General features: G+C 44.1%; 1 protein-coding gene and 1 long non-coding RNA gene across 7 annotated transcripts in view; one reads left to right on the top strand and one right to left on the bottom strand.

Moving 5' to 3' along the window:
• The window catches only part of KLHL12 (kelch like family member 12), a 32,366-nt gene extending 15,173 nt beyond the window's left edge, over positions 1-17,193 (bottom strand). Inside the window, exons 1-5 of one of the 6 annotated variants that reach the window (XM_089901906.1) lie at positions 11,869-11,972; positions 11,103-11,174; positions 9,867-10,100; positions 3,439-3,592; positions 2,191-2,408 (exon numbers count right to left, since the gene is read on the bottom strand). In XM_089901906.1, the coding sequence (XP_089758032.1) occupies positions 2,191-2,408; positions 3,439-3,592; positions 9,867-10,061 (567 nt within the window). In that variant the 5' untranslated portion in view covers positions 10,062-10,100; positions 11,103-11,174; positions 11,869-11,972. The other 5 variants (XM_089901904.1, XM_022561938.3, XM_022561935.3 and 2 more) reach the window with 5 other exon arrangements.
• On the top strand, positions 11,807-12,770 carry LOC111168302 (uncharacterized). The gene is made up of 2 exons (XR_002643012.2): positions 11,807-12,005; positions 12,265-12,770. It is a non-coding gene; the product is annotated as an uncharacterized LOC111168302 (long non-coding RNA).
• Positions 17,194-17,273: the final 80 nt, after the last annotated feature.

Raw genomic sequence — 17,273 nt, 5'->3', positions numbered from 1 at the left:
CGGTTTAGAAGGGCTAAGAGCTGGGAGGCCAGTTAGAGGCCACTCTGGCCCATCAGGCAAAAGGTGATGATGCTTAGACTACGACAGTGACGCCAGAATCTGTGTAAGCAAATTTATGGGAGGTCAAACTAACCCAGCCCACTCACGGATTACATGCAGGTGAGGGTGCAGAAGGGTGGTCGTGATTTTTTAGATAAACTTTGGTTAAAGGCAAGGATGACAGGCTAATAGTTCTGAACAGCTGCGTGCTAGGCTCTGACACATTCTAGGTTTAAATTAGATATATCCATTTAAAATGGGTTTTTCAATCATGAGCAGAGATCCTCGATCTTACTGAGGACAGAATAAACTAGAATTGCACAGAAACAGCTAAACTGGGAAGAAAAAACCCCCAATACTAATGCTTCACTATGGAGAAAATAGTCTCCATAATAAATTTTCCCAGAGACTTCGTTTATGTATCAGGCACTGACATTCTTATTTAATGCTCAGAACAGCCCTACGTAGTAAGTACGACTATTATCTACATTTTATGGGAGAGGGATCTGAAGGTCAGCGGTTAGGGGACACGCGTCACACAGCCAAGCCCAAACCCCAGCGTGACCCTGAAGCCCGTGCTGTTTTAAACAACGTGACACGCTGCCTCCATTGTTTCAAGTACTATTGTTTTACATGGTCCAGAGGAAGCGTTAGCCCCAGGGCCAGACATCTGGTTCCTGCTTCTGGCTGGTATATGAAAGAGAAAAAATGTCATTTGCTGAAAAAAAGCAAAGGCCAGTCTCACTGGACACTTAAGGAAGACCGTACGAAAGAGCTCATCCCGGCTTCTGCAGAGGTCAGTTGTTTGCCCTCCCTGTTCCATCCGGTTTTATCCCCCAGTCTCCACTGTTCTAAAATAAATGGTTGCTGTGACTACTTCCAGATCTGGTCAAATAGAAACAGAGCTCACAGCTCCGTGGTGAAGAGAACAGACTGTGGATGCAGATGGGCGGCACAAGTCCTGCCCCTCCCAGCTGTGTGAGGGTGGTGACTAATCACAGCGCCAGTTTCCTCCTCTGAAAAATGGACACAGTTCTGAGAACTGAACAAGATTTACAAATGCCGGACTTCCCCGGCAGTCCAGCGGTTAAGACTCTGTGCTCCCAACGTAGGGGCCCGGGTTCGATCCCTGGTCAGGGAACTAGATAGAGCCTGCATGCCGCAATTAAGCCCCGGCGCAGCCAAATAAATAAATAAATAAGTAAACGTTTAAAGTCGTTTCTCATTATTATCTCAGGAGAATGAGAGAGGAAAAAAAAATAACTCTTCGCCTCCTTAGAGAATCGAATGTCTCCTCACTGGGGAAAACAAACCCAACAGGTGGACTCCTCCCCAGCACTTGGCTCTGCTAGGTGTCTTCCAGAAGCTCCTAACCAGAGGGCTGGAGCCCTGGAGAGGAATGCCTGGCTGCGGCGACACGCACAGCCCCCGCTGCACTCACTGCAGCTCCCAGCCTAACGACAGATCCACACGCAGCACCCCCCCACCCCCGCTCTGCTCAGCGGAGGACGAAGCCTCGCTCCCTGCTGGGCCGCGTCCCTGGGCGCTCGGCATATGGAGGCGGGACCCTACCGCTTCAACGCCCGGTCCGCAGGGCCCTCTCCTCCCATGGGCGCTGATGAGCTGCCTCTGGCTCACCATCTCCAACCTGCTGCCCTGTCCTTTCTGACCCGCTCCCTTTACGATCCCGTTTAAATCCAGAAGGTTTTCTTCTTTCCTCTATGGAATTTCCTCCCCTTGAACAGGCTCATTATTCTCCTGACACTCAGTCATCATTTTTGTCTTCCTGTTTGTCGCCACTACTACACTGTGAATTCTCTGGAAACAAGACTGTCTCTTACGCACTCTTGGCTCCCCAGCACCTGGCGTGGCGACGGCTATACAGGAAGACATTCTTGGTAAATGTTTTAAAATGCTTATTCCATACTGTTTAATAGTGATTCTTAACCACTGGGATCACAAATTTCATTGAGGGAGGTAGCGAACTCCCTTCCGTAAATAGGCAAATACGTTTGGCATGCAATTTCAGGGACATTTAATGAAACCTCAGAGTTTAATATGGGCCCTGCTACAGAAGTACAACAACTCCGCCTTGCTTTCTGGTCTTCTGGCCCAGTCCTGAAGAGAGCTAATGCCAAGCCAAGTCTGTACCTGGATCTCATCACACTTGATGAGCTTTTCCACCTCTCCTTGACTGAGAAGAATGAATTCTTCATGCTGCACCACTTCAGGAAAATGCTTCTGGCTAAAAACCTCAGCTGCTTGCATCAGATCAACACAGTTGTGAGTTTCCGCAAAGTCCCTGATACCCAGGCAGTTAGAAGGGTCCAGCTGGCTTTCCAAGAACTCACAGCAGGCTTGCTTCACGCCTAGGACAGACAAAAACAGTGAGTCCTTGAGGACACTCGGCCAGGTGGATGGGCCTATATTCTTGGATCACAACATCACGTTGTATCAGAGGAACCCTGGCTCAACACCTAAGAATCAGGTTAGAAATGTTATGCTTTGGAAATTCAAATCCTATTTTTGTCTTATGTGCTGTGTGGCCTTCTGCAAGGACTTTACAAATGTCTGCTGCTGCATTAGAACAAGTACGGCAAGACGAATTGCTTCTATGGACACCACCACAATTAAACAAACATGCCTACAAAACTCCTGGGAATCAAGCTATAAAATCAACTTAATTTAGCACAGTGTACCTAATTTCTACTCCACATGAAAACTTACTAAAAGACTCCGGTGAAGGAAAAATAGGAGATACGGATAACAATCTCATATTTGTCTAACTGAAAAGCTCAGGGTATAAAATTAATGTTGGAGCTGTGCACTAATGCAAAAACTTCACACTGTTTCAGTCATGTATCAAAAACTGAAAATAACAGAAACAGAACTGGAGGTTAGGACAGACAGGTTGGGAACTGGAAGGGGGATCATCTCCAATCCTGTGAAAACTTTACACTTTCATTTTTGTGTGTCAATTTAAATTTTTAATAGATAATTTAAATGATTCAACAAACTAAAGGTACAGAAGGGTTTATATGAATAGTCCCCCTAGCCTCCCTACCCACCTGGCCATCTAGTTTCCTTCCACGGAGGCAACGACACGTATCAGTTTTCTGTGTCTCCCTGCAGGACTGTTGTGCACATACATGAAAGGAAAGGCATCTATTATCCCCTCCTCCACTTTTTTAAAAACAAAAAGTAAATGCTCTCTCCCAAAGAGCCAAAGACTCACATTTGGAGGCTACTCTATACCTCAATTGAAATCTCAACTTCTGTGCCATGGGCAGTAAACATGAGGCCCACAGTCTGTCTCCTTAATTTTCATGATTAAGTTTACATCACGAATTTTAAACGTCTCCAGGGTCACTGTGGCACGAACAACTTTAGCATCTGTACCTTTCAGCTGAAGCAGGCAGGCTGCAGGGAGCAGTTCCTGGACATTCTCCACTGTCACATGCACGGTCTCTGTGTACACAAAGTCCAACAGGATTTCCATGGTCGAGGCAGTTAAACCCTGGATATCTACATACGGCTTCCCCTTCTCTGAAAGCTGAAAGTTCAAAGGGTATGAAATCATGGTGGTTATAATTCCACAAGATTAAGGCAGAGTCTCATATACAAGAGCTTGAAGGGACATTAACAATATTAACTGAATATAGGAGGAACCCTGGCTCAACGCCTAAGAATCAGATTAGAAATTTTATGCTTTGGGAATTCAAATCCTATTTTTGTCTATGTGCTGAAAGATCTAAAAAAAAAGATCGACTATTTTGTTTGATTTGTACAAAGCAAACACGGCATATATTTGTAGCTTTTCAAATAGGGGGGAGCTATGTGTAACCCAAGAAGATACAGAGGTGACACCTTCCTGGAATATTAATTTTGCTTGTGAATAATTTTAAATGCTGCCTTTCATATTAAAACAAATACAGACGTAACAAAAGATAGAACCAAAAGTTGCCATGAGCATGCCACTAGTGTCCATGAGCTTCTGAGATGAAATACAAACTTCGCTGAGATTTCATGCTTGTAGATGCCCCAGGAGTTGCAGCTCCAGGCCCTCCAGGATGAGCCAGCACTGTCCTATCTGTCCCTAGACAACACACAGGTCATCCTGAGAAGGCTGCCGCGGTACCACTGAAGACAACAGGGTTGTCTGATACTTTTTCAAATACCGGGTTGGCGCTCTTTCAGGCTCACCGAATTACTGGCGGCACATTTAGTCTAGACTATATCCTTGGAGTTGTGAGTATAGCTGAGGCCAGATAATCATAGAAAATGGTTTAGCTAAGGGTAGAAATCTTCAGTTTTACAGGAGAGTAAACTATCTGAAAACTGATTACCTTACAAAAGTTTTATTAGATTGTAATCTTAGTTTAGAGATTCCAATTACTTACAAAATTCCAGTGCACGTCCGTTATGAACTAAATGTCTTTATCATCAGCCCAGAATAATAATCAGAAAGTATTCTCTACCAAAGCCAAGAACAAAATAAATCCCTAACAATACAAAAAGTCACCAGTACATTATTTTGGAAAAACACTTTACTAACAGTTAACACAGTATAAGTATTTACAAACAGAAACATGAGTACATTTATGTCAGGAATTTCTTCGTCAATAAACTATATTCCCATTAGCCAAATAGCTTAAATACATAAATGAGATCACTATGTACTAACTTAGAGTAACTGTAGTATTTTGCATTAATATTTGCTTTACAACTTTTCAGGGTGCCTCTCATTTACTATTATTTCATCTGATTCTCACAGCAACCTGGTAAGGCAGTTAGGTCCGATATTACTGCCCTTTAAGACATAAAGGATCTAAGGTTCAGAGAAGTTATGTGACTTAACCAAGGCCTCAACTAATAAGCGACAGATCAGAGCCAGGCCTCCTGCCTCACCCTGTGCTCTTTCACTTGCACCACATTTAAGGAACAATTTAGGGATGGAAGAGAACGAAGAAGCCATCAAGTTCAATCACCCTGTTCTACAGACAACCTAGTGAGGTTAGATGGTCACCAGGGTTCACACAGAATTACTAAGAGAACTGAACCTAAAATCCAGGTCTCTCCCACCTCCTAGAGAAATGAAAATAAAACCAAAAATAAACAAATGGGACCTAATGAAACTTAAAAGCTTTCGCACAGCAAAGGAAACTACAAACAAGACAAAAAGACAACCCTCAGAATGGGAGAAAATATTTGCAAATGAAGCAACTGACAGAGGATTAACCTCCAAAATTTACAAGCAGCTCATGCAGCTCAATATCAAAAACAACAAACAACACAATCCAAAAATGGGCAGAAGACCTAAATAGACATTTCTCCAAAGAAGATATACAGATTGCCAACAAACACATGAAAGGATGCTCAACATCACTAATCATTAGAGAAATGCAAATCAAAGCTACAATGAGGGGCTTCCCTGGTGGCGCAGTGGTTGAGAGTCTGCCTGCTGATGCAGGGGACACGGGTTCGTGCCCCGGTCCGGGAGGATCCCACATGCCGCAGAGCGGCTGGGCCCGTGAGCCATGGCCACGGGGACTGCGCGTCCGGAGCCTGTGCTCTGCAACGGGAGAGGCCACAACAGTGAGAGGCCTGCATACCGCAAAAAAAAACAAACAAAAAAACCCAAAAAAAAGCTACAATGAGGTATCACCTCACACCAGTCAGAATGGCCATCATCAAAAAATCTACAAACAATAAATGCTGGAGAGGGTGTGGAGAAAAGGGAACCCTCTTGCACTGTCGGTGGGAATGTAAATTGATACAGTCACTATGGAGAACGGTATGGAGGTTCCTTAAAAAACTACAAACAGAACTACCATATGACCCAGCAATCCCACTACTGGGCATATACCCTGAGAAAACCATAATTCTAAAAGAGTCAAGTACCACAATGTTCATTGCAGCTCTGTTTACAATAGCCAGAACATGGAAGCAACCTAAGTGTCCATCAACAGATGAATGGATAAAGAAGATGTGGCACATATATACAATGGAATATTACTCAGCCATAAAAAGAAACGAAATTGAGTTATTTGTAGTGAGGTGGATGGCCCTAGAGTCTGTCATACAGAGTGAAGTAAGTCAGAAAGATGAAAACAAATACTGTATGCTAACACATATATATGGAATCTAAAAAAAAAAAAAAAAAAAGATTCTGAAGAACCTAGGGGCAGGATAGGAATAAAGACTCAGATGTAGAGAATGGACTTGAGGACACGGGGAGGGGGAAGGGTAAGCTGGGACGAAGTGAGAGAGTGCCATGGACATATATACACTACCAAATGTAAAATAGATAGCTAATGGGAAGCAGCTGCATAGCACAGGGAGATCAGCTCTGTGCTTTGTGACCTCCTAGAGGGGTGGGAGGGAGACGCAGGAGGGAGGGGATATGGGGATATATGTATATGTATAGCTGTGATTCAGCTATACATACGTATAGCTGTGATTCACTTTGTTATACAGCAGAAACTAACACACCATTGTAAAGCAATTATACTCCAATAAAGATGTTAAAAAAAAAATCCAGGTCTCTGGAACCACTCCTTTAAACAACTTAAATGCAAGGGTATGCAGAACAGTATGGAGGTTCTTAAAAAACTAAACAGAGTTATTGCACTCCTGGGCATGTATCCGGAAAAGATGGAAACTTTAATTTGAAAAGACACATGCACCCCAATGTTCACAGCAGCACTATTTACAATAACCAAGACATGTAAGAAACCTAAGTGTCCATCAACAGATGAAAGGATAAAGAAGATGTGGTGTGTATACATATATTGTGTGTGTGTATATATGTATACACACACACACACACACACACAATGGAATATTACTCAGCCATAAAACAGTAATAAAAACAATTGTGCCATTTGCAGCAACATGGATGGGCCTAAAGATTATCATAGTAAGTGAGGTAAATCAGACAGAGAAAGACAAATACCATATGACATTACTTCTGTACGGAGTCTTAAAAAGTGATACAAATGAACTTATTTACAAAACAGAAATAGACTCACAGACACAGGAAACAAATTTATGGTTACCAAAGTTGGGGGGAGGGAAAATTAGCAGTTTGGGATTCACAGATACACACTACTATATATAAAATAGGTAAACAACAAGGACCTACTCTATAGCACAGGGAACTATATTCAATATCTTGCAATAACTATAATGCAATAGAATCTGAAAAAGAATATACAACACACATGTATAATTGAATTACTTTGCCGTACACGTGAAACTAACACAATGTTGTAAATCAACTATACTTCAACTAAAAAAAAAACAAACCTCAAAGGGATAGGAGGATGAGTGAAACAGATGAGGGAGATTAAGAGGTACAAACTTCCAGTTACAAAATAAATGAGTCACAGAGATGACATGTACAGCATGAGGAATAAAGTGAATAATATTGTAATACCTTTGAACAGTGACAGATGGTAACTAGATTTGTTGCGGTGATCATTTTATATTGTATAGAAATAATGAATTACTATGTTGTGCACCTCAAACATAGTGTTGTAGGTTAATTATACTTCAGTTGAAAAAGACAAGACCATTTGACACTTTCTTGCCTGATGCCAGTTTTTAAAGAAAGACTATAAAATAATCACTGGTGAGAAAAAAAAATAAAAGAGAGTTCTTTTACAGAACTCCACACTAATTCCTGAACGTGCAGAGAAAGAGTGAAGACAGGATGCACAACATGTAGTGAGCAGCCAGCAGTCTGAGTCCTCAGTGCTTCCTGCTGGCAGCCATGACATTCGCCCAGTTAAATAAATACCACCACTTCTGGTGCTCCTTGGGGTACTGTACAGGACAGGGTCTGTAATGTCGCCCTGCACAGGGTCACTTTAAAATTAGCCTGGGGCTTCCCTGGTGGCGCAGTGGTTAAGAATCCGCCTGCCAATGCAGGGGACGTGGGTTCGAACCCTGGTCTGGGAAGATCCCACATGCCGCGGAGCAACTAAGCCCGTGCGCCACAGCTACTGAGCCTGTGCTCTAGAGCCCACGAGCCACAACTACTGAGTCTGCGCTCTAGAGCCCGCAAGCCACAACTATTGAGCCCAAGTGCTGCAACTACTGAAGCTCACGCACCTAGAGCCCGTGCTCCGTGACAAGAGAAGTCACTGCAATGAGAAGCCCGCACACCGCAACGAAGAGTAGCCCCCCGCTCGCTGCAACTAGAGAAAGCCCGCGTGCAGCAACTAAGACCCAACTCAGCCAAAAATAAATAAATAAATATTAAAAGAAAAAAATTAGCCTGGGTCTGCTGGGGCGACGTGTCAGGCTTCCGCATTCTCCCTACCAGCCATGTGACTGAGCGCTGGTTCAGCAGCACACACGACTCTGGCTTTACAATTAGAACAGCAAAACCAGAATCAAGCTAAGTTAATTTAGGATTAAATCCCCTCTACCATTTACAAGCTATAAGGCATGTAGCACCTGAGATCTTATTTCTTCATTTGCAAAATGAGATGGTAACAACCGCCCCTGGGGTGAGTGGGAGGCGACAATCACCTAACACAGCATCTGCCCGTAAAAGGCAGTTACTGACATTCTCATGACACGATCTCTCCCACTCAGGTCAGCAGCAACACCCGCACTGATAAAACCCTGGTGGCTGAGAGGATTTTTTAAAAAGTGTTACTGTGATGAAATATGTCAGCCATACATATAAGTAGAGATAAACGACATAATCAAGCGGTGTACTCACCATTCAAGCTTAAAAAGAAATGAGACAATTTATTCAAAATTAAAAAATCAGACTTGAGATATCGGGAGCTGAGGTCTGCAGTGGTCCCCTCTGCTCAGCTGAGTCCCTCACGGTCCACCCAGCAGCCTCCTTCACATCTTGGCTGTCTGGCCAGGCAATTACTAAGGCAGTCTTTTTCCTAGTACTCTGAGAGCACTGCCTCTTTTCTGGCCAAGCCAACCTGTTTCTAATTCCCTTGTTAAAGGCTTGTGCTCCAGAGCCAGCATATTTTTCTAGGTGATACTTCAAACACCCACAGAGTCAGGCACTAAGCCCTCTCCCTCTCATTTGCAATTACTCTAAAGCCTTCACTGGTAGAATGAAGACTGATTTTCTCCACATATTGTTAGAAGGAATGGGATGAGGACTGAGGCTCACTCCTCCTTCCTTCCCCCCTCCCTCTTCCCCAGTATTCACTTTAAAATATTAAACTTTAGAAGAAGGAAAACAAAAGCCCTTCCCTGGTGGCGCAGTGGTTGAGAATCTGCCTGCCGATGCAGGGGACGCGGGTTCGAGCCCTGGTCTGGGAGGATCCCACGTGCCGCGGAGCAACTAGGCCCGTGAGCCACAACTACTGAGCCTGCGCACCTGGATCCTGTGCTCCACAACAAGAGAGGCCGCGATAGTGAGAGGCCCGCGCACCGCGATGAAGAGTGGCCCCCGCTTGCCACAACTGGAGAGAGCCCTCGCACAGAAACGAAGACCCAACACAGCCAAAAATAAATAAATAAATAAATTTAAATTAAAAAGGCAGTAAGTAAAATCCAATAGCCGGTATTTGTTTTACTACATGCTAGACATTGTTCTAAGCACGTCATATGTAATTTTCTCAAGTAACTGTAACAGTAACCGTATGCTATTGTGTATTACTATTATCCCTCATTCAGAGATGAGAAAACTAAGTGGCAGATCTCATCCAGAGTTGGCCCATTTAACACCATACTACAGAAATTCACTATTACATCAAACTTCTACTATTTTATTCAGTGAAATGAGACAACTGTGAAGTGACATGTGTGAGGTTCCACTTGTGAGGAGATGACTCACCACTTACCTCACTGGTGAACATGGCACAGAAGTAATCGCTGCAGGCAGCCAACACAATCCGATGGGCAGGGAAGTCTTTCTGTTCCACTCTCAGTGTCACATCACAGAGGGTATTGCTCTTCCTGAGGGAGTTCATGGAATTGAGGATGGATTTAGCATGAGTATTTGTCATTATGTCTTTGGGGGCCATAATGCCTCCCATCAGGCAATATGGAGAGAGAATGAAAGGGATCCTTGGATTCTGCAGGTACAAGAGAGAAAAAAACAAAAACAAAACAATGAGCACATTTGAAGGACTGGAGAAACTAAATATATTCAATTAGCTTTACAAATTAAGGAGGCTCCATCAGACTCAAACATCCACAAGTAGGAAGCACTCCTATTCCTGGTATTACCAACACAATCTAGCCACTAATTATCCCGAGTAAAAATGATCTCTTCTTCCTCTGAATTCCATTATCATCGAGTGCCCAAACCACTTGACATTTATTGTAATCAGTATGCAACTGTACTGTAAGTAGAAAGAGACTATACATTTCCTGCCTATCTTCACAAGGCTGCTGTCTCACATGAGAAAGTGAGAAGATAAAATTTCTTAACGGTGTGACATCGCTATTTTTTTTTTTTTTTTTTTTTTTTTTTTTTTTGACATCGCTATTTTTAATATAACCCTAACCCTTAAGTAGATTAAGTAGGTAAATATTTAGAGGGTGGGGACCCTGTTTTATATATTTTTTTCTCTCCTAGCAAGTGTATAATAAATGGTTAGTAATAGAACACAAGAAAAGAAAAACTGCATATTCAACCTAGGGCAATAAAGGCCAGTATCAGTAAAGATAAACTTTTTTTCTAAAGAAGCACACAAATAATTATTTATGATGACTTCCAACTATATCTAGATTTCTTCTTAAAGTGAAACTTCAAATGAGGACCCAATACTTATACTGAATAATGGAAACCATGCAAGCTTATTTATGAACTTTCTCTTAAGCTACTGAAGCTCTTCTATAGAAGGGTCTCCCTACTCTATTTGTAAACATCAATCAGCATTAACAAATCAATATTTGCAGTAATTCTTCTATACTGAGAGAGAGAGACTTACTAGGATAGAAACCTATCAAAACTCTACTACTAATTTTACGGCCATAGTCAGTCACTTGTAAAGTTCACCTGTATGCATCAATTAAATGAACTCAGTAATATCAACAGGTTACACATAAAAAAGAATCAATGTAAGAAGTACTTTCGTGGTTGTTGACAGGCTTTAGTCACACTATTTTTTGTTGTTGTTGTTTATTTGCTTCCAGGACAATTTCTGGGGAATGAAATGGGGTGGTTATTAAGAGAGTCTGTCTTATGTGGAATCCAAAACTTTCTGAAAGGATCCAAGAAAATAAAATCAATCTATGGTTTTCAAGAGTCCACAACTCACAACCATAATTTCATATGAATAGGAAAAACGAGATCCTAAATTCTTATCTACTCCTGTTTATACTTAGCGTATTATTCTGTGAGAGCTCCAACCACTCCGCAAGACCCATTTTACAGAAAAGGTGATTCATCAAAGCATAAGATGATTTTCAAAAAGATTTTCCTTAAGTCAACTTAGTTTCAACTCTGGAGATGTGAGAAAGGTCTGCACAGACACCCCCCCCCCTTTACGGTGAAGACCTTCTCGGGGGGTTACGACCTGGCTCGGCCTGTCAAACCAACGCTACCCCAACGCGGCTCGGTCTCCCTCCCGGGGTTCTCGACCTCCGCCCCGAGGTGACCTGGCCCAGGGCTCCCGCGAGCCTCCGGGTGGAGCGGCTGCGCCGCGGAAGCCTTGGGCGGCGTCGAATTGCGGAGGGGCCGCCTTGCCGGCGGGCGAGGAGCGATGCTGTCCTACCCGACAGCCTGCAGGCGGAGGTCGGGGCGCTGCACGCCAGTAGACTCCTCCTCGCCCGGAGGGGACGACGGTGGGAGGGGCGGGAGGGAAGGGCGTCGGCCGCCGCCCCCGGGCCACTCACCTGCGCTCCGGCCCCTGGGCTGGGCGCGGGGCGAGCAGGCGGCCCGGGAAGAACCCAAGCGCCGCCGCCCCGACCCGGAGGCTCCGGCGCGGTCCCGGCGGCCGCGCGCGGTGATGACGTCACGCCAGCCCTGTCACGTGAGTGGCCACGTCACGTGACCCGCGGGTGTGCATTGCCGGCTTCCGCGAGCCTGGAGAAAGCAGCGAGGAGGGTTTGGGTGACTGGGGGCGGGGAACTGGGGGCGGAGGGGGGTTCGGGCGCGAGGGCCTGGGTGCCGCCCCAGCCAGGTGACCGGCTGAGACGATGTTCCCCAGGGCCGCGAGGCGCGGCGGACTGAGAGGATTCCAGAGATTTCTAAGCTAAGGGGCTGACTGCAGGGCTTGTTTCACATGACAGGTATTCAGGAGCCCTCTTAGATCGAGAAAACCCACGGAGGCTTCCAATTTCTTCACTTCCATTGTCCACAATGGCCTTTTCGCGCCGACCATCGCTGTGGTGAGAATCCTCTGAGTCCTTCGACCATGGACTTCAGCGTTCTCTGCATCACAGTCGGGCCTGTCATCACCACTGGGTGGTTCTCTGCTTCTGCACTCCGAGACAGTTAAGTGGAAGGAACTTGCGGTCTCTAGAAGCTGCACACTGCGAGGGAGATTGCGAAGGATCTTCTTGGAAGTCCCAGGAGTCCTCATCTCCCTATTCCGCTTCTGCTGCCTTTCACAGCTCTTGGATGCGGAGCTTCTCACTGATTTCGGCACACTTATCTCAGTAGCTCAGAAGGGAATGAGGTTCCTTGATTCAGTTCATGTGAAGGTCCAAACCAGTTGTGTTTGTACTGTTTTCCTCTGTGGGGCCTTTGATTCTTTAGGGATAATAAAACTATAGCCAAGTGGGTAGCAGTCTAATTTTACGTAGTGTTTCCATCTCTCATATCGTATCTCTGATCTAAAATCCTCTGATTTACATATTGTGAGTGCAGGATTGGTACAAGTTTTATGGGGGGCATTTTGGAAAAGTTCACCAAAATGATGAATGCAGATATCCTTTAACAGCGATTTTAATAAGTCTATCCCGTGTATACATTCACACACATGTAAAATGATGTGTGTGCAAGGTTGTTTGTAGATTGTATTGAAAACAAGTTTAACGCCCATCAGTAGGGGACTGGTTCAGTAACGTATAGTACATCGATACAGTTCAATACCATGAAGTTGAGAAAAGTGTGCATACTTTGCTATTAGTTGTGTAAAAGGGTTGGGGAAATACAAATACTCGTACTTGCCTGTATATGTATAAAAATTGCATTTGGAATAACACAAAATAGAGTAGTAACATTAGTTTCTTTGGAGAGAGGAACTGGTTGGTTGGGAGACAGGGCGGGAGGGAGATTTTTTCCTCTATATTTTTATGCCTTTTGAATTTTGCATCATGTGAATTAAAAATATGTATAATTTAAATAAAAATAATCTCTTGTTTTCTGGTTGCAGAATAGCACCCAGATGCTTTAATGATATTGCCTAATTCCTGGCTGCTAAACTGAGTTTTTCCAAATATGAGAAGGAACTTAATAAAAGAGGCTTTGTTTAGAATATGCGCACTCCTTGTCCTGAGAGTAAAAGATGGAGAAACTGCTAGCAAGAAAGCCAGCACACTGTGGGAACTAGTTCAGGCTTCTGTTTTCTTCAAGGGTACAGCCCTAGCACGTTCTGAGTGCTTAAGTTGTGGGAACACGGTCCTCAAGTGAGAATATTTCTAGTCGTTTGGACATCTGACTCAGTACGCTACAGCCCAGAGTGATTCTGAGTTTCTTAAGTCCGTTGTTGGAGGGCTGTGTCTGCATGAGGTGAGTCAAATCACCCAGGTTCCACACATTGCCCTGCCTTTTTATTTGGACTCTAGGGATGACTCTGGGTGTTTACAGCTACTGAAGGGTTTCAGTAAGGGAAAACGGGGATGTGCTGTGGAACTCTAGATCAAGTACGTAGAATATAGCTCAAATCTCTAAACCAGCTAGGCAGAGTGCATTGCATTTTTGTGCCACCAGAGTATGGCAGAAATGAGAATGCGCCTCTTAATTACTGAATGTAATCACAGCAGGGGCCCAGCTGCTGCTTTGAAATTCATCGTGAATTTGCACCCAGGCCTACCTCATGCCTCCCAAGGGCTGGTTCCTGCCCCTGACCAGTGATAACACAGATACTAAGGAAGGCACTTTCTGGGGGAGATGGGACTCCTCTGTGAGCCGCTTTTACATCAAGGACTTCTCCCAAACTTCTCCAAAGGTGCTGAACCTTTCTTAGATTGCAAGACAATAGATGTTCTATAGCTACAGATTAGTCTCTTCCCTGATTGTTTACTTATTGATAGGAAGAGGATAGAGTCAGATTCTTAGCTTTTATTCTTGGCCTCTCTTTAATCAAAACTTATCAATGTTTCTGTCATCACTTACTTTTCTCCTATATTGCCTAGCACACCGCAGGTCCTCAACAAGTATTTAGGAAGTGCATGAACCATAGCATGCAGTTAGAGAAAGAAGGTAATATTCACCTGATGCTAGTTAGCAGTTTTGGTAAAGGTAAGGGATAGTGAAATCAGGATTTTTAAATGATCTGAGGCTTTAGAATCTGGGGTTTAAGTCAGAATGATCTGGATTCAGATACTGCAATCCTGTCATCTTGTGAAAAAGTTTTGGTCTTTTGGGGCCTTAATTTCTTCATCTGTGGAATGCGATAATACCACCTACTTAACAGGGTTAAAAATAAAGACATAAAATAACATGAAAAGTACAAAGAAGATGCTCAAGACATCAAAGAAGATGTCTCGCTCAGACTGTTTCCCTGGTCCTGTCTACTGGAAGATGATGAAGCACATACACATGGGGTCTCACCAATTGCTGGGGGTCTCGTATTTCCTCAAGTACAACATGGATGGAGTTGGACCAGATGTGGTCCGTTTCCTTCCAGTTCTTTCTATACTGGTGGCTGCAAACTCAGATGCCTCCGGGGGCCAAGCAGGTGACCACACCGCTGGGTAGGGCCGAGGATGAACCTGAGAGTGCAGCCCTCTGTAAAGACACAGCCGCTATTGGTCCGAGGTTGACTGTTTCCAAACAGGTCACGTTTGTGAATGTTTGCGGCCTGCAGGTCAGCAGTTTGAGACTTCTGCTATCAGCTCCCTAAGTACTTTTTTAAACTTAAAAATGTTTTGTATTAAACAGATATTATATATGCAAGAAAAAGTGATCACAGTATAAAGAATACCCAGGTATGCACCTCCAATTTAATAAATAAAAGCTTTACTTTAGAAATATCCAGCATGTTACCCTGTCCTTTCCCCTTCAGAGGTAACTATTTTTCTGAATTAACATTTCCTTTTTTAAAGTATTTACCATGTTTATACCCTTAAGCTATCATTAACTTTGCACATTTCTGAACAGTACATCAGTGCAATCACACCAGATATATTACTCCAAGCAGCCCCACTCCCTCCTCCGAATCTTGAGATTCAACCATGTCATCACTGTAACTAGCTCTCACTGCTAAATAGTGTTTTATCATAAGAATAAACCAAGATTTATTTTTCCACTCAAAGTTCTGGACGGTTAGCTTGTCTGCAGTATGTTGCTACTAGGCAAAGGTACAATGAATCTGTTAGTACAAGCTAAGTTTCTCAAGGGTAATGTTTTTCAGAATGTGAGTTGTGACCCATTAATGAGTTATGAAACTTAGTGGGTCAGAACCAGCATTTAAAGAAAAATTTATTTTTGGCTGTGTCGCTGTGCGCGGGCTTTCTTCAGTTGCAGCGAGCAGTGGGCCACTCTTCATTGTGGTGCACGGGCTTCTCACTGCGGTGGCCTCTCTTGTTGCGGAGCACGGGCTCTAGGTGCGCGGGCTTCGGTAGTTGTGGCTCTCGGGCTCAGTAGTTGTGGCTCGCGGGCTCTAGAGCACAGGCTCAGTAGTTGTGGCACACAGGCTTAGTTGCTCTGCGGCACCTGGGATCTTCCCAGACCAGGGCTCGAACCCGTGTACCCTGCGTTGGCAGGCGGATTCTCAACCACTGTGCCACCAGGGAAACCCCAGAACCACCATTTTTTAAATGAAGTAACCTAGGATAGATATCAGATGCATCTCACATTGTATTGTTTCATGTAATGTTTGAATGTTGTAACATGTATACTCCACCATGTCCAAAGTGGTCCTACGGTTCCACCAGCAGCATCTGGTCTGCTTCACATCCATACCAACACTCAGTCTTAGGACTTTTAATTTGTGCCAATCTGGTAGGAGTAAAATGGTTTATCAGTTTGGTTTTTTTTTTTTTTTTAGTTTGGTTTTAATTTACATTTCCCTGATTACCACCGGAGGTAGAGAATTGTTGGCCTAGTTGGATTAGTTTTAAAAGGATCACTTGTTCTCCTAGTTGTACAGACTTGACCCTTAAAGTGAACCCAACTCTGTAACTCAAGAAGATTCCCATCTGGGGACTTCCCTGGTGGTCCAGTGGGTAAGACTCCGCGCTCTCAATGCAAGGAGCCTGGGTTCGATCCCTAGTCAGGGAACTAGATCCCGCATACATGCTGCAACTAAGAGTCCACATGCTGCAACTAAGAAGTCTGCATGCTGCGACGAAGATCCCTCGTGCTGCAACTAAGACCGGCGTAGCCAGAAATTTAAAAAAAAAAAAAAAAAAAAGATTCCCATCCAATGCCTACACTAGCTCAGAAGTGACTATTGCAGGCCTTTTGCATCCAATGAACAGAACTCGTTGTCAGGCTGGGGAAAATTTGCAAAGGCACAAAAAGGCATGGAATAACCTCTTGAAGAGACCTTAATCAGGGCAGTTTTAAAAGAACTAAAGTTTAGAGTATTAATATCATGTAGTAGACCTTTGATGCTCACAAGGCAGGTATCTTCCTTTTTTTTTTTAAATTTTATTTATTTATTTATGGCTGTGTTGGGTCTTTGTTTCTGTGCAAGGGCTTTCTCTAGTTGTGGTGAGCGGGGGCCACTCTTCATGGCGGTGCGCGGGCCTCTCACTATCGCGGCCTCTCTTGTTGTGGAGCATAGGCTCCAGACGCGCAGGCTCAGTAGTTGTGGCTCACGGGCCTAGTTGCTCCACAGCATGTGGGATCTTCCCAGACCAGGGCTCGAACCTGTGTCCCTTGCATTAGCAGGCAGATTCTCAACCACTGCGCCACCAGGGAAGCCCGGTATCTTCTAATTACTGAACTCTACTGCAGCATGACACCAACTTCTCCAGGAAATGTCTGTGCGCTAAGTGGAGACACGTAAAGTGGCCTGGACCAGCACGTGCTAGGAGTTCAGTTAGGCTCATTCGCTGGCCCGCACATGCCAGCCTGTCAATACCTATGATTCAGATTTGTGCCTCAGCAGAATCTGCAATGATTT

The sequence above is a fragment of the Delphinapterus leucas genome, chromosome 1, assembly GCF_059928025.1.
Source record: "Delphinapterus leucas isolate spDelLeu-1000000601 "Yukka" chromosome 1, BTC_Dleu_Yukka2, whole genome shotgun sequence".
NCBI lineage: Eukaryota > Metazoa > Chordata > Mammalia > Artiodactyla > Monodontidae > Delphinapterus > Delphinapterus leucas.
The sequence above is the reverse complement of the archived record's forward strand: the minus strand, read 5'-3'. Positions and strand labels throughout refer to the sequence as shown.